At 39.6% G+C, this 25041-nt stretch overlaps 3 protein-coding genes, 1 long non-coding RNA gene and 1 pseudogene across 4 annotated transcripts in view; 1 reads left to right on the top strand and 4 right to left on the bottom strand.

The window, feature by feature from the left end:
- LOC146674142 (uncharacterized) overlaps positions 1–25041 on the top strand; it is a 213222-nt gene that overhangs the window by 120247 nt on the left and 67934 nt on the right. The gene's annotated exons all lie outside the window — the stretch shown is intronic.
- On the bottom strand, positions 1466–2344 carry LOC146674149 (uncharacterized). The gene has a single exon (XM_085384893.1). The coding sequence runs from the start codon at positions 2342–2344 to the stop codon at positions 1466–1468; it is 879 nt and encodes a 292-aa protein (XP_085241019.1).
- On the bottom strand, positions 7522–8355 carry LOC146674148 (uncharacterized). Its single transcript, XM_085384881.1, has one exon. The coding sequence runs from the start codon at positions 8353–8355 to the stop codon at positions 7522–7524; it is 834 nt and encodes a 277-aa protein (XP_085241007.1).
- LOC146674147 (uncharacterized) lies at positions 11350–12173 on the bottom strand (annotated as a pseudogene).
- LOC146674146 (uncharacterized) lies at positions 17919–18809 on the bottom strand. The gene has a single exon (XM_085384857.1). It carries the CDS (start codon positions 18807–18809, stop codon positions 17919–17921), a length of 891 nt encoding a protein of 296 aa, XP_085240983.1.

Below are 25041 nucleotides of genomic sequence, written 5' to 3'. Positions count from 1 at the left end.
CTTCATTTTTTTTGATACCATTGCTTGCTTGTTTGTACAGTTTGGGTTTGCGAACATGTTAGACTCAGAGATTGCTCTGAACTAATCCAAAACTCCCTTTAAACCATCATTGCATGCATGTGTAACAGGTGTAACGAGGGCTGAATATTTGATTTGATTTTTTTTTTTTTTGTATGGTTAATTTTTAAAAAAATAATTTAAAATAACTTTACGGTATGAAAAGGTCAGACTTGCACTCTACTTTTTCATGGACACAAACTTTATTATATCTCATAAAAGAAACTTTCTCAAACACTGGTAAGGAAGAAATTGCTGTTGTTGCTGAAGTTTATGTGTCATTCATGACACATAGTACATGATAATTACAAAGAAAATAGAAAAAGCTAATCTAGTAAAGGATTTTCTATGCAGTGAAGTAAGTAAGAGTCAAACCAAGTTCTACCAAGGGATTTTAATTGTTCTATATAATTAATGAGAAACGAAAGACATTCTGATAACAGTTTGATTAATATGATTATGAAATCAGTTTAGCAGTAAATACAACAATTATATGAATCATTTTTATGTACAGTACACTGTCAAAACAAATCAGAAGTGGAGTGAAGATGTTGTTCTCTCAGCAAACCGATTTTCCTGTTCTGAGTGCAAACCCCAATGTTAACACCAGAGTGCAGAGCAGATTCAACCAGACAAAACATGCTGTCACCAAACATTTACTTCCTACACCCTGAATAACCCGATGCCTAACTCCAAACAGATCTCAACACCCAAGCAACCATCTACCTCTCCTAGATCAAAACATAGAGAACTGAAAAGGCTACAGAAAGAAGTTACAGATAACCTCAACAGACAGAAATACACTTTCATGAGGATGTTTTCAGTCATCACCAAACCCATCTTTGCAACAGAAAACCATATATAAAATCACATCAGATGGAAGAATAAAGAAACCTCTGCTAGTGATATATTTAAATCTACCCTCTGATACCAAACCAGCAGATGATACTATTCAGATGAAAACTTTTACCATGTCTTTTCCCAGTTTTGATGAAAACCAAACAATGTCAGCGACTGAGAATGCATTATATACATAAGCATTTACAAGCTGTTTAACTTTTTTGTGAAATGTTGGCACAAACGTTGTTCTCTATACACTATGGAAATAAATAAAATTTATGTAATGAGTTGCACTGCACCCTGAAAACTTTTGGGCAAGACCAAACTGCTTGATTCTGTCTCTGTACTCTCATGAACTTTGTCTCAAGACCTTAGCAGAGGGCAGACAGACAAACCTCAACAGCAATTTGAGAAGGTGAATTCAGCATCCAACATTAGATTTGTTTTTCAAGAACCAGAGTAATACTGAGGCACTGTGGAGCCAAAGCTTTTAAATAAATAGAGGTTAAAAAATATCTTCGTCTTGTATCTGTGGTCCTTTTGGTTTTGTAAGTCTCACTTTTTTATATTAGGTTTTGTTACACACCACAAAGTAATTTCCCGTTTTGTGTAAAAATAGAAGAGGTAACACTAGACTGGAGGGCAGACTAAACCAGAAAACTACTGTTATTATAACACAATTACTACTATCCTTTGACTCATTCATAACACCCCAAACCAGATTCCCAGCAAGCCTCAACGCAAGCACTACTAGTACGATGACAATAGTATAGAATGCTCTCTGTTTTGATTGGTCCACCCTCTCCTTTTTTGCACCCTGTTCTCCTGGGCCTGGATGAATCAAAACATGGAGAACAGATAGGCTAAAGAATGAGATTAGGATTAAAGACAATATCAAAAGGCACCAATCCAGAAACAAGTTCCCCAATATTACCAGACTCATTGCTGCAGAGGAAAACAGCCAAGCACAGATGGTGCTGATGTTTCTAATTCTTATGCCTCTTTTATTTCTCAGGCTCAGGTAGGTGATGGGGTGAACGACTGCTAGGTAGCGCTCGAAACAGGTCAGGAGGTGGAAGAACACCTCTCCGTACCAGGTGAAAGAAATTAAAGCGGTCCCCACCTCCACTATGATGAGATAGTCCCTGTAAATACCAATGCAACAGATGAAACACCCAAAGAGACCAAACAGCTCCATGATGATTATGTGGTAGGTGAAGCAGTCATAGTGACTCATCGTTGTTGCTGAGGATGAAGTATGGTTTTGCTGCCATTTTTGAAAACCATAGAAGAGGATGAGGATGCAGGCAGGGAGGAGGAGGAAGATTTTAGTGATGCTGAATGTGATAAAAACGAAGGAGCTTGGCTTTAAAATGAGACAATACTTATAAAGGGGATCAGAATTGACGGATGAAAGATTCGGATAGGAGGAAAAGTTGAATGACATCTGGAATAAAACACAGAGAAAAATGGCAGGGATTTGTTAAAAAAAAATAAAAAAGGAACTCTTGTATAGTAATGCTGAAACGGTGATTACTTCACCAAAGGTACTTCACAATGTTTTCAGTAAACTGGCAACTGAACAGTGTTGTGCTTATTTTAAGTGATGGCATTTAAACCTAACATACATCAAACAATACAAACAAAATATTGGCTCACCTCATCGGCAGTCGAATCTCACTTCCACGGCGTGTAATTCAGACACTGTCATAAACTCCTACGTGGCCAAAATATAAAGCACTTTAAAACATCAGTGAATGTGTTTGAATAATGTATGGAAGGATGGGTCAGGAGGGGTTTTGCATGTCACAAAAGAAATTGTAGCTCTGTAAATCTTCTGTCATGGTTCATTTCTATAGGAAAATATTTTCCATTGCTCTGTATTTTTTTCCAGGAATATATCAGGGCACACACCCTTGCTAAAAATATATTAGTTGATAAAATAAATTACTACCACTCCTACCAAATCCATGTTATACATCTAAAACTAAATATAATGTTTTTCTATTATTATTATTATTATTATTATTATTATTATTATTATTATTATTATTATTATTACATTGACTATAGACATTTTTTGTGACTGCAAAAAATGTCTGTATTTATGCAAATGAAGGAAACGCCCAGAGTGTCCTTGTTGGTATCTTTGTGGCCACCCCGATCTTTGGTATCGGGGTGGCTGTAGCTCAGGTGGCAGAGCAGGTCAGCTACTAAACAGAAAGTCGATGGTTCGATCCCAGGCTGCATCCTGGCTGCATCCTGGCTGCATGCCAAATATCCTTGGGCAAGATACTAACCCCATGTCTGCCTGCTGGTGGTGGTCAGAGGGCCCGGTGGCGCCTGTGTCCGGCAGCCTCGCCTCTGTTAGTGCGCCCCAGGGCAGCTGTGGCTACAATGTAGCTTGCTATCGCCAGTGTGTGAATGACTGAATGTAGTGTAAAGCGCTTTGGGGTCCTATGGACTAGAAAAGCGCTATACAAATGCAGGTCTTTTACCATTTAATAAGCCTGCAAATTATTACAGGCTGGGAACTGTTTTTTTTTTCTCTCTGTTTATTCAAACAGAAAGGTGCCATGGTTATTAACATAAACCTTTACCAGCATAGTTGATTTATCTACAGCCTGAATGATTTTTTTTCCCATATAATCTTAAATTAATGGTTTAATTATTATCGCTATAATATAGTTGGCTGAAAGAGCAGATTAATTTAACATTTAAGATAAAGACAAACAAACACAAATACTGACAGAATTATTTTTGTTAAATTCCTTGACTAATTTATCTTAAAGTCACTTTGATGCATCAAAAGCAAAACAAGTTGCCAATAAGAGTCAGTCTGCCGTCACATAAGTTTTTTGCATTCAGATTTCAGCCAAAACAAAACCCCCAGAATTAGAGACAGTTGGTGCGTTGTATCAAAAATGTTGTATGTTGTATGTTGACTGCCTATGTCATTTTGCAGAACTGCAAAAATGATGAAAGGCAAATGGTGTTTGGTATTGCAAAAAAAAAAAAAAAAAAACAGGTCACAGAAAAGATACGCTCATTATCATGGGTTCTTACAAAAAACAAACAAAAAACAAAATAAAACAAAAAAACAAAAGTAAAAAATAAATAAATAATAATAATCCCACAACAATGGAAGATTAAACAAAATAACATTAAAAAAAACAACCCAGTAACCAAGCAACCACCAAATGTTCATGGCTGCAAGGCGGTGGCTATGGTATTTTTACTGTATTGTCACTGACTGAAGTGTGTACATCCTCCCAAACTGTAGAACAATCTTTCTATTTCTAACTAATTGAATATTAACAGTTAACCAAATCATCTAACTCATTGGATATTATTATTTTACACTGCAAATTAATTTTCCTGTTTTAATTATTATTACTATTGTTATTGTTTGGCATTGCATCAATCAAATAAATGCAAGCATCATGAGATATATCTGCAGAAGGGTCTTGATGGTTTAAAATATAGAATAATAATGAAAAGAAAATAATGATAAAAAAGCCTCAAACATACACTACGCACACACACACACACACACACACACACACACACACACACACACACACACACACACACACAAACACCTACCTTGTACCATGTCTACTTTACTGCTGCTATATATAGGGATAAACCGATGCCTCATTGAAATATACAGTGCGTTAACACATTAGTGTGTATCTGGATAACATGAAAGTTTTGCCTGTAAAACAAATTTAAACTGTTCAACAGTGTAATTTCTTTCCAACCAAAAACATCAGTTTTTTTCAGAAAGCACCGCAAAATAATGCATCAGTCATCTCAACCTTTTAAAAAATGTTTCCAATCTATGATACAAATTAGAGTTCTGCATGGCATGGCAAACAAAACGTGACAGATCATAAACTTAAATCAGCAATCCATCAAATATTTTACTAGGACATCACAGTATACAAACAAGAATGATGTAAACCGTGACTGGTTTGTATTATAATAAAATGAGGCAATTTAGCCGAGAGTTGCTATGCTCATGGATGGGCCTTGACATTATTGATTTCTTATTGATTTCTTTGAAAACCCTGTGGTTTTGTTTTCCTGTGTTGTGTTTCTGGCAGAAGTTTTTGGACTTTTACTAAGATAGCTGTTAGAAGCTGACTCAGTACATTAAGATATTTATTAATGAATCATATTTTCTTGATCTTGATTTTTTCTTTTTCTGCATGTTTAAATAGCCTGTATTTATATAGCGCTTTTACTAGTCCCTAAGGACCCCGAAGCGCTTTACATATCCAGTCATTCACCCATTCACACACACATTCACACACTGGTGATGGCAAGCTACATTGTAGCCACAGCCACCCTGGGGCGCACTGACAGAGGCGAGGCTGCCGGACACTGGCGCCACCGGGCCCTCTGACCACCACCAGTTTAAGACAATTTGGAAGCATAATTGGACTTCAGTGAGTGAGTCAGTGAAGGGCAGGAGGTTTCTGAACGAACTGCTCCCCATCATGGGCAACCCAGAATTCCTTCTATTTCAGAGTGATTCAACCTCGCTGCCATAACACTTTACTTCAGGTAACTAGTCGTACTGCTCTCTATAAAACTGTATAAAAACAGTCACAGCTATAGCATGTATTATACCTGCTTGTAGCTGGTTTTTTTTCTATTATTTATAGGCTACATATTATTTAGTAATGCAATTTTCACTACTTCATCTGTAATTTACTTTTGATCACTGTTAGGGATGGGTATCGAAAACCGGTTCTTGTTGAGAACCGGTTCCTACTGTTTCAATTCCTTGGAATTGTTTGCCATTTTTGCAAACGATTCCCTTATCGATTCCAGTCGCCCCGAATGACGTCACCACGTTGCGGAGCGTCATTTACCTGGCAGGAAACACGGCGCGAAAGCGGCTCAAACGCTCAAAAGTTTGGTTATACTTTAAGAGAACGGATGACAACAGGGCAACTTGCAGTGCTTGAAAAGTAGATATTTCATTTAAGGGAGGAAACACTGCGAATATGCAAAAGCTTACACTGACCTTAAATGAATGTCGTGTTTTTAATTCCGCTCCGGACTCGTGAATCTCAACCCAGCAGCAGCGGTAACGTTTGCACGTCCTCTTCCGTTAATGCGGCAGGTAAATAATCAACTAACAGTGCATATTATGTCAGCGCGATCTGTCTTATTACAAAACCTGACATTACTGTGCATTTAGGTGATCATGATGAGAGGTGAATGGTTGTCTGTCCTTGTGTGTTGGCCCTGCGACAGACTGGCGACCTGTCCGGGGTGTACCCTGCCTCTCGCCCTATGACAGCTGGGATAGGCTCCAGCGCCCCCCGCGACCCTGAAAAGGATAAGCGGAAGCGAATGGATGGATGGATGGACCTTAGTGTTCTCCTTTTTAAAAAAGAATCGATAAAGAATCGAATCGTTAAACAGAATCGAAAATGGAATCGGAATCGTGAAAATCTTATCAATACCCATCCCTAATCACTGTTGTATAGGTAAATTTGCCTACCTTGAGTCCTGTCACACTTTAAATTTAACTTTGTTGTTTAACTTTTTAGGCTGTGCAATTTTTGTCATTATCCTGTTGCTGTAAAACAATAACTTCCACTTATGTGATCAAAACATTTTCTGTCTATCAATTCAGCCTACATTTGCAATTGTAAATTGATTGCAGTGGCCTGGAAATTTCAAAATGCATTTGTTTCACTGATGCTGCCTCTGTATTTGAAATAATGGAATAATTAAACAATACATGCAAAAAAAAGAGAGTAAATGACAAAATTGTATTTAAATGCATCAAAAATAGAGGTAAAATATACAAACTGTGACATATGAAGAAATTGTTATGTTTCATTTATATAATAACTTTTGTTGGTGGCAGTTTTGGTCCTCACCAAGAAAAGTGGCCAAACAATGCACAGTGTACCTTATCATTAATAAGAGACGGTGTCACTCTTTCAGATAGAAAAAAAGAGTCAATAAAGAGTCACCTGGTATCTCTCTCTCTCTCTCTCTCTCTCTCTGACACCAAAAAATCACATTATCTGTTATTTCAGAAATAAGATAATATAGCAAGTACATGAACATTACATGATTTGTAACCAGACGGATACACAGGAAGAATAATAAAGCATTTCCATTAATTTAGAGACATCTATTTAACTTGAAATTAAATTAATTTTAATCAAACAGCTGACTAAGAAATCCTCACAAGAAATTGGTAACATTTAAACATTAAAGTTCCAGCATTTAAAGAGACAGACATGTCTATAAACAATAAGTAAGATCAAAACAGAAGAAACTTTGACCTAAAGTGGGCTTCTTTAACTCATAAAAAATCAAATAAAATTTAAATAAATATGCACTTACGATCAGCACAGTGATTTACCAGCATTCAGTGTTCAATCCAGTATCACATCAGAAATGTGTTATAGACACGACAGTCTACTGTGATATGGCCATACCTCATCTGCTGTTACTGCAGCTTACTGCAATGTCTGTATGTGTGTTTATTTCACGTTTTGGCGAAGCGTAAAATGGACATGGTGACCTTGTGTGTCAATTACACGCTTTGTTTTGATCTTTATCTTCTTATATCTGTAGTTACTTTATTTATCTTTCAACCTCACTGGATATTTTTTTATTACAAACTACAACTAATTTTCCTGCCTTATGTAGAAAGAGCAGAGGTAACACCAGACTGCAGGGCAGATTAAACCAGAAAACACATCCCTTTATTACACAATGATTACTTTCATTTGCCTCAAGGAGAACAGCCCAGACCAGACCACTTGCTAACCTCAACACCAATGCTCCCAGTATGGCCACAATAGTGTAAATTGCCTTGTGCTTTGACTGGTCAACCCTCTTCCTGCCCACACCCTGTTCCCCCGGGCCTGGATGGATTAAAACAAAAAGAACAGAAAGGCTAAAGAAAGAGACAGCTGTCAAAGATGATACCAAGAGGCAAAAATCCACTGCTAGCATTACATCTTTCATCATCCCCAAACCCATTCCGAAAAAGGACAACAGCCAGACACAGCCAATGCTGACATTCCTGATCCTGGTCCCTCTCTCACTTCTCAGTTTCCGGTAGGTAATGGGATGAATGACAGCCAGATAGCGCTCCATACAGGTCAGGTTGTGAAATAAGATTTCGCCATACGCAGTGAAAGAATAATGAAGCCTTCCAACAAACAATATTGTTAAGTTGTGCCTGAATATACCCCAGCAACAGAAGATACCCCCAGAGAGACAACTCAGCTCCATGATGACCATGTGGTAGGTAATGCTGTCTGTGTGACTCATCATTGCTCCGGAGGAAGTGGAATGATTTTTTTGGCGTTCTTGGAAACCATGGTAGAGGATTTTGCTGGAGAGAGGGATGAGGAGGAAGATGTTTGCGATGTAGAATGTGGTGAAGATGAAGGAGCTCGGTCTGGACATGAGGCAGTACAAGTCTAAAGGAAATTGTGAGATGACCAAGGAAGCATTGGGATGAAGAAGAGAGTCAGAAGATGTGTGAATGGTCATATCTGAAAGAGGAACATGACATTTTGAAAAACAGCGATGAAAAAATACAGGAAATTGTGTGTCTTCTTAAAAATTGATTGATTGAATATTTGATTGATTAGTTGATATTTGGCAGGACATTTGGAAACATCCTCTTTTGAAATGTTGACATTGGTATTATATCATATGAAAACATTTGCACTAATACTAATTAATCAATAAAAACATCAATAAGAAAGTTATTTTAGATCATCAAACAATAAAATATTTAAAACACCTGAAAGCTTTAAATGAAACCCACCTTGTCAATGGTGTTTATATTAGATCTTCTGTCTGTTGTGCTAAGAATCAGAGACTGTTGAGAATGATCTAAATCTAGATCATGAGGAAAATATTGTATTTGTGTAAGAGGTGGAAGGAGGGCTGTGGGGTTTTTGCATGATGCAAAACAAATCATTGTTCACGGTCAATTTCTGTAACTCAGTGTCCAAACTGAGGACGAGACCATAGAAGTCAAATAATGTTTATGTCAATAATGCTAATGATCTGATAAGCAGAACTTCACTTTGAAAATTGTGTCAGACTGAAATGCCAAATATATAACAAAATGCACAAATTGCATACAAATATAAAATATTTGAATAATATAAAACATTAGCATATTTTATAGTTGTCTAATTCCAATTCAGTGAAGCAGTTAGATTACAAAAATAAGTCATAACTATCTTATACGTACAGATTTGGTAAATTTGGTTGTCTACAAATAAGTCAGATTTTAGATATTATTGACACTGTCACTCTTTCTCTTGGTTTTTGATAGATTACAATGAATGTGGTTCGGACATTTACATCAACCTTATCGTAAATTAATAAATTTGATGAACTAGTAAAAAAAAATTATCTTGTGGTGTAAGCAGATCAAACTTTAATCTTCAATAACTTTAATCTTTGACCCAATATTTGCAAAACAAATCATCAACAAATTAGGGGCGACAGATAATGCAAGTGTCAGCCTGTCTCCTCAGCAAGAGAATTTCTATATTCAAATGTCCCACAGCATTCACAAATATGAAATCAAAACAGATGATTATGCATAAAACATAATGAAGTAAAGATAAACATATTAATAAAAATCACACAGTGTAAATAAATAGAGTTATACCACTTGGTTATTTAAAAAAAAATCAACCACACCCCAATTAGAATTTTTTAATGCATTTTGTTTTCAAGAATCTTACAGAGTCCGTTTTTTTTATTTTAACTGTCTACTTTGAATAAGTCTGCCAGTGTGTACATCAGAATGTGTTTCGCTTTGTGGCTAAAGTTCAGACTGGGTTTGGGGAAAAAAATTACCATATTTACATGCTTGTCTGTGTGCCACAAAAGCATCCCTTTGATGAATTATGTAATAATTCCATTTGTAACTTCTTGTGAATGATCTCCAACTCTACAAACATGCAGTCAGTGACAGTAGCCCTGGATCTGCTTTGCATATTTAGTGAGCTTGGTGTAAAAACACATGAAGTGGTTCTCTACATACTGCACATTTTGGTTAGAATTTAGTAACTGGTTGGTAAGGTCTAAGGAGCTTGGAAAGAAGGTTGGTAAGGGCAAATCTGCATTCCTCGACAAACTGGTTGCAGGAGGTTTTTGGCAGTTGCTAGTTAAAATCAGTCGTAAAGAACCAAAAACCTGCACCAAAAGTTCCCTTGTGATTGCAGTGGTCACTAAGCAGATGCTTGACTGCCTGTAACATGTATATATGATGCTGACTTGTCTGTAAACAATGCCAAATACTTAGTGAGTGGTAGAGAGACTTGACGAAGTGCAACACAATCTGGGAATGGAGAATGTAGGCTTCAAAGTTGAGCCTTACAACTTCAAAACATTAGTTAGATACTGAAAATCTGGTATCTTCAGTATCTTCTATGTAAACTATTTTCAGTTGTGACAATCTGCTAAAAACTAAATCAATCACAAATGGTAAATGGCCTGTATTTGTACAGCGCTTTACTTAGTCCCTAAGGAGCCCAAAGCGCTTTACACTAAATTCAATCATCCACCCATTCACACACACATTCACACACACATTCACACACAAGGGGTTTTTCAGTGCAGCAACATAAACCTCTTCATAGATACTCAGATAGAATATTTAGCTCACAGCCCATTTCAGACAGCAGCAGTCCAAGAAAGTGGACCTAGAGTATATTACAGTTTATGGACAAAAGTATTATTCCAAGCAACTGAATAATGTGGAAAACTGCAATGGCTCTAGGTGGCCAGCATGCTATATTTTTTTGGGGAAAACGGGACACAGGAGAGTCTAAATCATGGACAAAGTCAAATTATGCAGCTCATTTGGTGGTCCCTGGTTTTATTTCAAATTACTCTAGGTGCACTTAGATAGACCAGTAGGTCTACTGGTCTATCTAAGTGCACCTAGAGTAATTTGAAATAAAACCAGGGATGTCAAACATAAGGCCAGGGACACAGAATCGGCGTGGTGAAGACTAATCCGGTCCACTGGATGACTTTGGAATATGTGAAGGTGGACCTAAATTTTGGATTTTTAACTGTATTTTTACAAGTTTTACAGCTTTTTCTACTGCTAAAGACCTCCCCATTGATCATTAACTATAAACCAAATTAATCAAATTATACATTTGAGTTATTTTACGAATCACCTTTACTACTATAATTGAATTTATGCTGTTGAAGTTATGATTCTTTCTCTTAAGGAACTTAAGGAACTGACCTCCCAGCCCATTGTTCCTTCAGTGGGCTGGTATCAGTCATTATGCAAATATACTGTTTATAAGATTTGGGGAAACCTGTCTGGCCCACATAAGATTAAAGTTGGCTCTAATTGGGCCGTAATGTAAGATGAGTTTAAAAACCCTGATCTAAGCCAATCTAGACTTAACTTCAATACATTTTCTTTTCTGACAGCACATAAATTCCCGTTCTGTGTAGAAATAGCATCGGTAACACCAGACTGCAGGATAAGTTAATCCAGACAACACTTGTTATTAGCTCACAATCCGTACTTTTTAAAATATACAGATATACCTCTCACCAGGCCACTAGCAAACCTCAACACCAGAACACCCAATATGGCCACAATGGTATATGCCTTTTTCTTTGATTGGACAACCCTTTCCCTGTTCCCACCATGTTTTCCTGGGCCTGGACGAATCAAAACAAAGATAACAGAAAGGCTGCAGAAAGAGGAGATTATTATAGATAATATCAAGAGGAAAAAATTGACACTTTTAAAGACGATGTCATCCATCACTGCAGGCAACCCTGCAAAAGCAAAAGAGCCAGACACATCCAATGCTGAAATTTCTGATTCTTATTCCTCGTTCTTTTCTTAGGCTGAGGTAGGTGGTAGGATGAACAACTGCCAGGTAGCGCTCCACACATGTCAGAACATGGAAGACAGTCTCTCCAGACCAGATGAAAGAATAAAAAGTCCCCCCAACTAAAATTACTATTAAATTATCTATGTAGAGACCACAAGAGCAGATGATACACCCAAAGGTTCCAATCAGATCTACAATGACAGTGTGGTAAGTGAAGCAGTCAGAGTGCCTCATTGGTGCTGTTGAGGAGATGGAGTGCTTTTCCCACCATTCTTGGAGACCACGGTAGAGGATGAAGATGCAGATTGGAAGGAGGAAAAAAATAGTGATGAGGTTGTATGTGAAGAAGATTACAGAGCTTGGACTGAAGAGGAGACAATCCATGCCTAAAGGAAGGTGGAATCCAATAGAAGAAAGATTTGGATGAAGGGGGAAGCCTTAGGAAGACAAGTTTCTTGACATATCTGGAAAAGAATAAGAGAGGGTGGATTAACTAAATGTGGAAATTACAATGAATTATTGTCAGGACCCAGGACCATGACAATTATATCTGTCCTTTCAGAAGAGTCAACCAAAAGACTGCAGGTACAGCAGAAGTGTTAACTGAAAGATGTAATACTGACAGGTAAAACAGTGTCACCCTAGAAAATAACACTCTATAAGAAGGCCAGAGGATTTCCTCCAACAAATATATTCAAATTGCAAATTTCAGTCATAACAGTGTTTGTGAGCACTGCAGAACACCCACAATAAGAAAGTGAAAGCGCACACTGTGTTTGAATTACAAGACCTAGAAAGAACTAAGAAAACTACAACAATCAGACTTTATCAGATATTTCAAGAAATGGTTTCCCTTAAATACACATACAAACACATACCTATATGTGGCTAACTCCACCCTGTTATGAGGATATCTTCCATGTCCCTTTCATAAATGTGCATTTGAAAATATTAAATCTGACCTCAGTTTTTTTTTAAAAAAACAAAACCAAACTTTTAAAAAGTGTGTTTTATTTCCCAACAGTGTTATTTTTTTTGTAATGATTGATAAGATGACTTTAAATGTAAATTATAGCTTTATTTTTATAATTAATGCACATCACATGGCGTAAATGTTTGAAATACTTCAACATCCTCTCCTGTAACTCTCTTCCTTTGTGGCATGACTAACCACAGCAATTATTTATAAAAATATGATTAAAAAAAGTTATTTTATTTAATAACCAATTACAATTCTTCATTTTATTTATTTATTTTATTTATTTTTCCACTGACTCCACTGACTAATCTCTAAAAATATACATGAGTTCCGATTTTAGATTTTTGGTTGAATTCTCCATATTATTATCATCAATAAAATGTCATTTCATCCTCAAATATTGGTAAATGAAATTTTGAGACAGGTTTTAGAGGACACTCACCTTGCCAGCAGCCCAACCTTCTCTTGCTGTGTTTAAGACTGTAGTAAAGTGATATCAGGCTGGAATATACATCACTTTTATAGATTAGTTCATGTGTTTGTGTAGCAGGTGAAAGGAGGGCTGTGGGAGTTTTTGCATGTTGCACAACAAGTGCATATGTTATGAATGTTTTTTCTTCACAGTTAATTTCTATAGGAAAATTTCTTATTGCTCTCATATTTTCCAGGGAAACTAAAGCTCAGAATCTTTAATTTGTTTGACTATTGATAATGGCACAGTTTTCTTTTCAGTCAGGGTGGCCCAGTTGTTTTGGGTTAGGAAATCTTAGTTTCACCGGAGTGCAGCATATGACAGATAAATGCTATGCTTAGCTATCATGATCAAAGTAACTAGTCATTTTACTTGTATCTCTCCCTTTCTAATTATGTCCCCATCTATTTTCTTTACACTTACATTTTCGTCCATCTCATCCTGGGACTACTGTCACTGAGGCAAGGCTGTGTTCTGTCTTATTTTAAACATTCAGAAGTAACTCCTCTAATAAAAAACAAAACAAAACAGAATTTAGATCCTAGCTACACTACCAACTATCAGCCTATTTCAAAATTGCCATTATTTACGGAAATTACTGTCACAGTCTGGCAGAGGCAGACTGTAGGAATTTGACGTGGAGGACCCAAAATGCAGACACGAAGGAACTTGGACCAAAACTTGAATATTAACAAAAAGCGAGCCATTTAATAAGGCTGGTAAAAAAGGTGCAAACAAAGGGCAAGGCAAACTGAAGTAAAACTAACATCAACCTAAACTTGGAGAACTAAATAAACAACAAGGAAAAACCTAGACATGAAACTTGGAAACATGGCATGGAAAACATGGCGTGAACAACAGACAACCTGACAAAGAATGAACAGAAACACACAGACTAAATACACACAAGGGTGATTAGGGGAAGTGGAAACACATGGGGAAACAGCTGACTAGTGTCAGACATAACAAGACAAAGGAAGCAAAGCTGACTGCACTGACATAGGACACAGACCTTCAAAATAAAAGAGGAAACAAAAGATGCAGACATGACAATATAAACTTGACAAGATAAGACACGCAGGATATATACACAAAGGGTGAGGGAAACTTAAATACAGGGGAAGAAAACACAAGGAGTCTAATAACCAAATGAACTTCGCTAATCTAATGAACTTAAACATAAATAACATCCAAATAAACTAAAACTTAAAACGCTGGGTCAACAGACCCAGGAACCTGACAATTACTAGAAAAAACTGTTGAAAATCAATTCAGGTCACTATAAATTACTGAGTTGTGTCCCTTTTTAGTCTGGCTTTCAAAAGCAGCACTCTACAGAGACCACTCTCTTAAAAGTCTATAATGATCTATTAATGGCATCTGATGCAGGGAATTGTTCTGTTATCTTAGCCCATGTTCTTGCTTGATCTTAGCGCAGCCTTTGATACCATCGACCACAAAATCCTACTTAACAGGCTTAAGGTTTGGGCTGGTATATCTGGCTCTGCCCTAGACTAGTTTTCTTCCTATTAGTCAGATAGGACCTTTTCTGTTAGGACTGATAGGTTCACCTCTAACATTGCTGCCCTGACCTGTGGGGTTCCACAGGGTTCACTTTTAGGTCTATTATTATTTTCTTTTTATATGCTTCCTTTAGATGGTATTATTCAATCTTTTAGCAACCTGTCTTATCATTTTTATGCTGATGACATTCAGCTGCATATGTCCTCATCAGCTGGATAGGCTGTCCACCCTAGTCCAGTGTTTAACTCAGGTGTATGATTGGCTTTCAAGCAACTACTTTGTTCTAAATACGAACAATACCAAGACCATGATCATAGCTCCTCCTGAGCTACATTCTAAAATTAGTCAGGTTCTTGCCTCTTTCTGTCCTTCTGTCAAGGCAAATATTCAATATTTTGGAGTAATATTTGACTCTTCTCTGGGCCTTGACTGTCATGCAAAATCTTTGTCTCGTTCCTGTTTCTTTCACTTAAGAAACATCTCTAAACTGTGATATATGGTTTCCTCAGCTGAACTGGAAAAACTCATTCATGTATTTGTGTAATTACGTTTAGATTACTGTAATTCCCTGTTTACTAGCTTGGATAAATCATCTCTCTCTCGCCTCCAGGCAATAAAAAACGCAGCAGCCAGTATACTAACTCATTATAGCAAGCGTGCTCACATTACTCCCATCTTAAATTCTTTACATTGGCTACCAATAGAGTTCAGAATTCACTTTAAAATTCTTGTTTTAACATACAGAGCACTAAATGGCCAAGTCCCAGATTAGTTATCCAAGCTTCTTATAAAATACACTGCTGCTTGTCGTCTCCGCTCACAGACTCAGAGTCTGTTGGGTGTTCTCCGTGCACGACTGAAGACAAAAGGGGACAGAGATTTTCAGTCTGTTGCACCAAGACTGTGGAACAGTTTACCACCACAATTGCGTGTGGTTGACTCTGTGGATCCTTTTAAAAAGCAGCTAAAAACTTTTCTGTTCAAACAAGCCTTTTTTTTTATCTACGTATTTTATATTCTTCACATTATTTAACTTATATTTAACCTTTTACATTGTGTATAATGTCTATTGAATGTACTGTTTCTTTCAATCTTTGTGTACAGCACTTTGTGACTGTCTGTCTGTGAAAAGCGCTTAATAATAATAACACTTACTTACTTCTCCTACACTACCGCATGGCTTACGCTAGCATCAGCAACTTTGTCTGACTGTGAGAGCTTGTTACTAGCTGTTGCTGGTTCTACTGCTGACAATGCAGCTGCTAACAGCGGCCCTTCAAGCCAACTGATAGCTTGTATAATTATATTAAAAACAAAAAAAATAAGTTCCAAAAATGTTATTCTGTTCATCTGGATGTAGCATTTTCAGCGAGAGAAAAAAACACACAATATTGACCCAGTGTATCAGCCCACCACGCAAATTCCCAGTATGGCAGACTACCAGTCCAGCCTGTTACATTTTATATTCCTTTGTAAAATCAGTCTGCCAGTACACTTGCCAAATGCACTTCTCTCATGTTAATGTGCTCAAAGCTAAATTGTGAAAACCTGTGTTGACTTATTGACTTGATAATTCTTATTGTGTGGTTTTCTGTCCGGATTCCTGATGTTAGGTAATCAGAACGTGCTTTGTAGCACATGTCCTTGATGTCACCTGAAACGAACATAGTAGGAAAGTGCACAGCACAGGGTGAACAGCACCACATCAGGTACTGAGGGAGAACATTACAATCTAAAAAAGATACACTCGCTTCGAATGTTATCAAAAATCTTTGTCTTCTGGCACGGTCTGTTGGATACTTGTTGATAGTTGATAGTTGTTATGTTTGTGTAGGTAAATTAAGTTAAGCTACATTTTATAGCTTATTATAATTATAAGATCATCTGAATTTGCTTTTCTATTTATTTTCTTTCCTTTTTCTTTTCTTTTCTCAGGCCAGGGTCTTTCTGTGTGGAGTTTGCATGTTCTCCCCGTGTTTGCGTGGGTTCTCTCTGAGTATTTCAGCTTCCACCCACAGGCCAAAGACATGCACTTAGTGGGGATAGGTTAACTGGAAACTCTAAATTGCCCATGGGTGTGAATGTGGGAGTGAATGTCAGTGTGAATGGTTATCTTTGTCTATGTATTAGCCCTGTGACAGACTGGTGACCTGTCCAGGGTGTACCCTGCCTCTCTCCCTGAGACAGCTGGGATAGGCTCCAGCGCGCCCCGCGACCCTGAAAAGGATACGCAGAAGCAAATGATGGATGGATTTTCTTATGTATATGCAGGTTCAGAATTAAAAGAATAGATTTAAAGTATTTCATGTTTTTATTAGTATTCTTTAATACATGAAACCTGTGCTTTACATAGCAACTGATAATAATTGAAGAAAGAATATAAATTATTATATATTAGAAGGGCATACAGTGATAGAGAAATATCATATTTTCACACAACTCCTAAAGGTAAATAACAGTAAAGGAAAAAAAAACATTTCAAGAAACAATAGCAGGACTTCAGATTTGGTCTTCTTCCTTTCTTTCTTTACTTTTTCTTTCTCTGTATATGGTAAAAATTGGAGTTTTGTATTACCATAATTATTATAGAGACTCAATGGACCAAAAATAAATAATCCTAATGCATTACAATATGTATTCATGCACACACATACAATTGCTGCAGCAGCTTAGCAGATAGATTAAGACAATGATGTCCACATTGATATAAAAAGGCCCCTTCGTCCGAGCATAAATTCCCTTCACATGTCACTCTTAATGCCAAGATCTAAGTTATGTCTTCCTCCTAAAAATGTCATGTTTTTGCATCTGTCTGGTGACATTCAGGCAATGAAGCATAAAAAAATCAAAACTTATATAAGTGGTACGTTCTCCAAAAACAAGGGTAAGACACCTGTGGTAAGTGACTCTGAAAGACACACACAAGACACACACAAGACTATATATATATATATATATATATATATATATATATATATATATATATATATATATATATATATATATATATATATATATATATATAGTTATATATATATATATATATATATATATATATATATATATATATATATATATATATATTTATATATATGGTTTTTTTTGTTTTTTTTTATTTTATTTTATTTTTTATTCAAAGTTAGACCCATTTTTACTAATTGTTGCTTATACAGCTCACACATTTACCATTTCTGTGTAGAAATAGCAGTGGTAACACCAGACTGCTCGGCAGATTAAACCAGACTTGACTTCCGATTGTAACACAATTAACATTTTCTCTTGAAATGCACTGTACAGCCCAAACCAGACCCCAAGAAAACCTTAATACCAGCAGCCCCAGTATGACTACAATGGTGTAAAACACCTTCTGCTTTGACTGGTCAAAGCCTCCACCGTGTTTTCTTGGTCCTGAATGAATCAAACCACAAAGAACAGAAAGGCTGCAGAAGGAGACAACCATCAGCAATAGTATCAAATGGCAAAAATCCAAAAAGAGAAAGGCATTATTATTCGTCACCCAGCCTATACCTATAAAGCAAAACAGCCAAATACAGCCAATGCTTATGTTTCGGATTCTGATCCCTCTTTGGTTTTTCAGGCTCACATAAGTTATGGGGTGAACAACAGCCAGATAGTGCTCCACGCAGGTCAGAGTTTGAAAGTAATTCTCTCCGTACCACGTCAAAGTAAAAAGAGTGTCCCCTACTTCTAACATGTTCAAATTTTTCTTGTAGATACCACAGCAGCTGAGGATATTCCCTGAGATGCCGACCAGCTCCATGATGACCAGGTGGTAGGTGAAGCTGTCAGAGTGGCTTATCGTAGAGGGGGAGCACTTCTTACGCCATTCTTGGAAGCCATGGTAGAGGATGAAGATGCAGAGAGGGAGGAGGAGGAACAAATTTGTGATGCTGAATGTGGTGAAGATGAGAGAGCCTGGTTCTGACATGAGGCATTCAAGGTAAACTGGAATGTGGGCGTTAATTGAAGAAAGGTTTGGGTGAAGAAAAGTGGAGTCACTGGAAGAGGAAGAGTTTACTGACATCTAGAAGATAATCAGATAAATAAAGTGTTAATATTACATCAGCTGTACGTGTATTTGTCCTGAAAAATGCATTTTTTCTTTTAGTAAAATAGAATCAAAAATTATTTACTGATTGTAGATAACCTGCTGTTAGTTTGGTATTTTGTCCTAATCCGCTTGCCGTACCTCCGTGCAGGTGTGTGTATGTTTTGAGTGGTATAGGCGCCATTCCGTTATTGAATCCAAGCATGTAAGTTCTCTGCTGCTGTGCTGGTTAATAAAACCACGTTAACTGAGATTACTGCTTCATCATTATCATACTGGAGAACATACAACATGGTGTCAGAAGCGTCGGAACACGAACAGTATTTTTTTTCCCCGTCTCAAGTCTATTTTGTGGGTGCATTTTTTTGTATCCGGACTGCAGACAGCATGGCGGAAGGATTCAGGAGGCCTGACCCGCTTGTTTTCAATGGTAATGTTGCTGAAAATTGGCGCATTTTTGAGCAAGAGTCTGACATTTTTATAGCGGCGGCACACTCTGACAAGCCAGCGCGCACACAAGCCTACATATTGCTCAACTTAGCAGGTCCCGAAGCTATAGAACGGGAGCGGTCTTTTGTTTACGCGCCAGAAGTGAGAGAGCCCGATGATGGAGGATGAGTCCTCATTCCTGCAGAATCGAAGGAGGATCCTGAGTGCCTCAAAAGGAAATTCAGAGAAATGTGCAGCCCACAAACCAACGTCACTATGGAAAGACACAAGTTCAACACGCGGAATCAGAGGACTGGCGAGACTGTTGAATCCTATGTAAGTGATTTACGGATTAAAGCAAAAAGCTGCAGATTTGGTGATCTGAGTGAAGAACTAATAAGAGACAGACTAGTTTGTGGCATCAACAATGACAATTTAAGGAAAGTGCTACTGCGTGATAGTGATTTAACGCTAGCAAAAGCCTTATCCGTCTGCCAGATTCATGAAATGACTGAAGAGCATAATAAAACACTTGCTTTTCCTCAACAATCTGCATCAAATGTTGATGTGCTCCAGCCCACATGTACAAAAAAGCACAGAGGAGATAAAATGAAAATACAAGGAGACAGGTCTGAAACACAGCATGTCACTAACTGTACTAACTGTGGGGGCGCTCATGTTGCAAAAAAGAGCAAATGTCCAGCTTTTGGGCAGCAGTGTCATGCATGCAAAAAGTGGAATCATTTTAAGAAACGCTGCAGAGCTGTTCAGCCTACCCAAAATGTAGCAAGAAACAGAAAGTCAGTTCATCATGTGGAACCAGACCAAGCTGATGACAGCGGAGATGACACATTCTACGTTGATGGTGTAAATCTGCAATATGCAATCCATGCGACTGATGTGCATGTGAAATACAAAGAGGAAGTTTTTGTCACCGTGCAGATTAATGGGATTCCTGTTGAGATGAAGGTGGACACAGGTGCTAAATGTAATGTGGTTCCCAAGAAAACAGTTAACATTATAAGAGCAGATAAACAAATGAAAGCACACCCCCAGTCCGTTAACCTAGTAGCATTTGGAGGCAGCAAGATTCAAACCTCAGGTGTAATTAAGCTGCAGTGTTTTCTGCATGGGCAGCCACATGTGCTATCATTCTTTGTTATTAATGAAGATGTTCAGCCAATACTTGGACTATGTGCATGCAGAGAAATAGGACTTGTATCATTCAGCAATGACGTCCACCAATTGAGCATGTCTGCAGATGACCTGTCAGCTATATTCTGTGATAACAGCTTATCACAGAATGCAGCGACTTATTTTCTGATGAGCTTGGGAGGTTGCCAGTCACCTATCGCATGACACTGAACCCAGATGTGAAACCAGTTGTTCGCCCAGCACATCGCATCCCTTTGGCCATGAAAGACAGGGTCAAGGCAGAGCTGGTCAGGATGGAGAAATTAGGCGTCATTACTCCCGTCTCAGAGCCGACAGACTGGGTGTCTTCCATGGTAGCCACCAACAAGAAGGGCAAAGATGAAATCAGGATATGCATAAATCCTCGAGATTTAAACACTGCTCTGAATCTATCCAAGATGGCGCCGCGTATGGATGCCCTGGTGCTTCAGTGCGTTACTTCTGTTTTGTTTTTGTGCATAACTTCTGTGTCTGGGCACTCCTCTGGATATTCCAACCCGTTCTCACTCCCAAAGCGTAACATTTTACGCTAGGTGACAAATCGTCACCATATTACGTTTTCGGCTACCCACCACGTTCCTAAATGACGACCTCGGAAAAAAGAGGACATATGAGAACCGTCTGGACTGAATCTACACATGTTCGCTCTTTTTCTTCAAATCGCTTAGAAACACGCTATTTAACATCATTAAAGACCTGGTTAAGGTCAGGAATAAGGTTATGGTTAGGGCTAGGGATAAGGTTAGGTTTAGGGCTGGAATACAGGGCTGGAACGTCTATTACCGCGGAAGTGTCATTCACTGGATTCCAGCCATAACCCGCCGCGTACCATAAGAACGCCGAAGGTCTCCTTTCGCGTTCCTCAGGAACGCCGCGGGACGTGACAAAACGTCGACATGTTACGCCTCGGGAGTGAGAACGCTCTGGATATTCTTACACCAGAGAAGAGCTTCTTAACTACAGGACTACAACACCTGCGGATTTACTTCCAATATTTGTCGCATCTGCGGCAGATTTACTGCAGACTCTGATCAGGAAAGTGAGACGCCGAAAGAGAGGTAAGCGAGCCGGCGCACTCGTGCGTCTGAGGAGACGTGGACTGCGAACTGCTCTTCCTGGGATCTTCCATTCCAATGTACGCTCACTCAGGAATAAAATAGACGAGCTGGCCCTGATGAGAAGCATGAACAGAGACTTTGCCTCCTCCTGTGTCTTATGTTTTACGGAGTCGTGACTCTGTGAGGACATCCTGGACTGCGTGCTCAAGCTGGAAGGCTTTCATCTGCTGCGCGCGGACCGGCAGGCCTCTCTCTCTGGTAAGACCAAAGGTAGAGGTGTCTGCTTCTACATTAATAGTGGCTGGTGCACAGATGTAACAGTGATTGCTCAGCACTTCTCTTCCTCTCTGGAATACCTTTTTATTCACTGCAAACCGTTTTATTCTCCGCGGGAGTTTGCTTCATTCATCCTGGCCGCTGTTTACATCCCGCCAGATGCGGATGCGCAGGCAGCTCAGTGCGCACTCGCGGAGCAGATACTGCACATGGAGCGGACATTCCCGGACTCTCTCATCATTGCTCTTGGGGACTTTAACAAAGCCAATCTGAGCCATGAGCTTCCCAAATACAAGCAGTATATTAAATGCCCGACCAGAGAGGAGAGGACATTAGACCACTGTTACAGCACGATCAGCGGGGCCTATCGTGCGGTGCCCCGCGCTTCACTCAGACTTTCTGACCACGTCATGATCCACCTAATCCCCGCGTACAGACAGAGGCTGAAGCTCTCCAAACCTGTCATGAGGACCAAAAAACTGTGGAGCAACGGGGCTGTGGAGGAGCTTCGCATGTGTTTGGAGTCTACAGACTGGGACACAATGAAGGCTGCTTCTAACAGCTTGGACGAGTTTACGGACACTGTCACCTCCTATATCCACTTCTGTGAGGACAGCATTGTGCCATCACGCACCAGGGTGAGTTATAACAATGACAAACCCTGGTTTACTCCTAAACTCAAAAAGCTGTGGCTGGAAAAGAGAAAGGCGTTCAGAAGCGGAGACAGGGACTGCTACAGAGAGGCCAAGTACAGGTTCACTAAAGAAGTGGACATTGCTAAACATCAGCACTCTGAAAAGATGCAGCAGCAGATCTCAGAGAATGACTCGGCCTCTGTGTGGAAAGGTTTTAGGAATATCACCAACTACAAGCCAAAACCCCCCACTCCACTGATGACTTGCTCTTAGCCAACACCCTTAACGACTTTTACTGCCGTTTTGACGAGCCATCAGGAAGTCTTCACACCTCCAACGGCCCCAACAATAGAGACACTTTGGACACTCATTCCCCCACCTCTCCCCCCTCCGTAGAGCCATCACCACCTTCAAACACTTCACCTACAACACCCCCCTCCTCATCCCACACAAAAGAGGATTTCACACCACCTCCTCCCACTACAACTCTTCATATTCATGAAGAAGGTGTGAGGAAGCAGTTTAAGAGTCTGAATGCTCGAAAAGCTCCCGGCCCAGACGGTGTGTCTCCTGCCACCCTCAGACACTGTGCAAACGAGCTGGCCCCAGTGTTTTCTGGCATCTTCAACTCCTCACTGCAGGCATGTCATGTGCCTGCCTGCTTCAAGTCCTCTACCATAATCCCTGTCCCCAAGAAACCTAGGATCACTGGACTAAATGACTACAGACCCGTGGCTCTGACATCTGTGGTCATGAAGTCTTTTGAGCGCCTGGTTCTCTCCTATCTCAAGACCCTCACGGCCCCCCTCCTGGACCCCCTGCAGTTTGCATACAGAGCCAACAGGTCTGTAGATGACGCCATCAACATGGCCCTACACTTCATCCTGCAGCATCTGGACTCCCCAGGAACCTACGCCAGGATCCTGTTTGTGGACTTCAGCTCTGCCTTCAACACCATCGTTCCAGACCATCTCCGAGGCAAGCTTTCCCAGATGAATGTGCCTGATCCCATCTGCCGGTGGATCACTGACTTCCTGACGGACAGGAAGCAGCACGTGAGGCTGGGAAAGAATGTCTCGGACTCCCGGACCATCAGCACCGGCTCCCCTCAGGGCTGTGTTCTTTCTCCCCTGCTCTTCTCCCTGTATACTAACTGCTGCACCTCCACCCACCATTCTGTCAAGCTAATCAAGTTTGCAGATGACACCATCGTTATTGGACTCATCTCGGATGGGGATGAGTCTGCCTACAGGAGGGAGGTTGAACGTCTGGTGTCCTGGTGCAGCCACAACAACCTGGTGCTGAATGCCCAGAAGACAGTGGAGATTATTGTGGACTTCAGGAAGCACACAGCTCCACTTTCCCCCATCATCCTGACTGACACCCCCATCACCTCTGTGGACTCATTCCGCTTCCTGGGTACCACCATCACCCAGGACCTGAAGTGGGAGCCCACCATCACCTCCGTCATTAAGAAAGCCCAGCAGAGGATGTACTTCCTGAGGCAGCTGAAGAAATTCAACCTGCCAACACGGACGATGATGCAATTCTACACTGCAATCATCGAGTCCATCCTCACCTCCTCCGTCACCGTGTGGTACGCTGGAGCCACTATCAGGGACAAACAGAGACTGCAGCGTGTTGTGCGCTCTGCTGAGAAGGTGATTGGCTGCAGACTCCCATCTCTGCAGGACCTGTACACCTCAAGGACACTGGGGCGTGCAGCTCGGATCTCAGCTGACCCTTCTCACCCTGGACACAGTCTGTTTGACCTGCTCCCCTCAGGCAGGAGGCTCCGGTCCATTCACACCAGAACCTCTCGCCATAAGAACAGTTTCTTCCCCTCTGCTGTTGGACACATGAACAATAACCGTATGACTGTTCCCACCACTAACACATGACCCTGCGCTGTGTTCACTGCATCATTCCATGTTTGGCACTGATCACCACCTGCACTCATGTATATATCATGTATATATCTATCTATCTACATAGCACTTTTAATTCTTATTCTCATTTTTATTTTCATGTCTATTTAAGCTTAATTTATAACAGTATGTTTGCACTGAAGCACCGCAACAATTTCCTAATGTTGTAAACCCGCTCAACATTTGGCAATAAAACCCTTTCTGATTCTGATTCTGAAAAGACCACACCATCCCATGCGCACAGTAGAAGAAGTGGCTGCAATAATGTCAAATGCTACTGTGTTCTCTGTTTTGGATGCTAAGAATTCTTTTTGGCAGGTGTCATTGGATCAAAAATCATCCATGCTAACCACCTTCAGCACTTGTTTTGGTCGTTTCAGGTTCCTCAGAATGCCTTTTGGTCTTAACGCTGCCAGCGAGGTGTTTCAGAGAGCCATGGAGCAGATATTCGCTGGGTATGTGCCATCATTGTTGATGATATAGTCATCGGCGGAAGAACTATGAAAGAACATGACGACAACCTGAGAAAAGTCCTTGATCGTGCCAGAGAAGTAAACCTGCGACTAAACCCATTAAAGTGCAAATTCCGGCTGAATCAGGTCAGTTATGTCGGACACATTTTCACAAGCAAGGGGCTTAAAGCAGACCCTTTCAAAACAGCCGCAATCAGAGAGATGCCAGTTCCAAC

Source organism: Rhamphochromis longiceps, linkage group LG3 (assembly GCF_057381845.1).
Source record: "Rhamphochromis longiceps isolate RC_006_pf linkage group LG3, R_longiceps_female_GT1.1, whole genome shotgun sequence".
Classification (NCBI taxonomy): domain Eukaryota; kingdom Metazoa; phylum Chordata; class Actinopteri; order Cichliformes; family Cichlidae; genus Rhamphochromis; species Rhamphochromis longiceps.
The sequence above is the reverse complement of the archived record's forward strand: the minus strand, read 5'-3'. Positions and strand labels throughout refer to the sequence as shown.

Coding starts and splice junctions, on each gene's coding strand:
- LOC146674146 (XM_085384857.1), bottom strand. CDS start 18,809: ATGTCAGTAAACTCTTCCTCTTCCAGTGACTCCACTTTTCTTCACCCA.
- LOC146674149 (XM_085384893.1), bottom strand. CDS start 2,344: ATGTCATTCAACTTTTCCTCCTATCCGAATCTTTCATCCGTCAATTCT.
- LOC146674148 (XM_085384881.1), bottom strand. CDS start 8,355: ATGTCCAGACCGAGCTCCTTCATCTTCACCACATTCTACATCGCAAAC.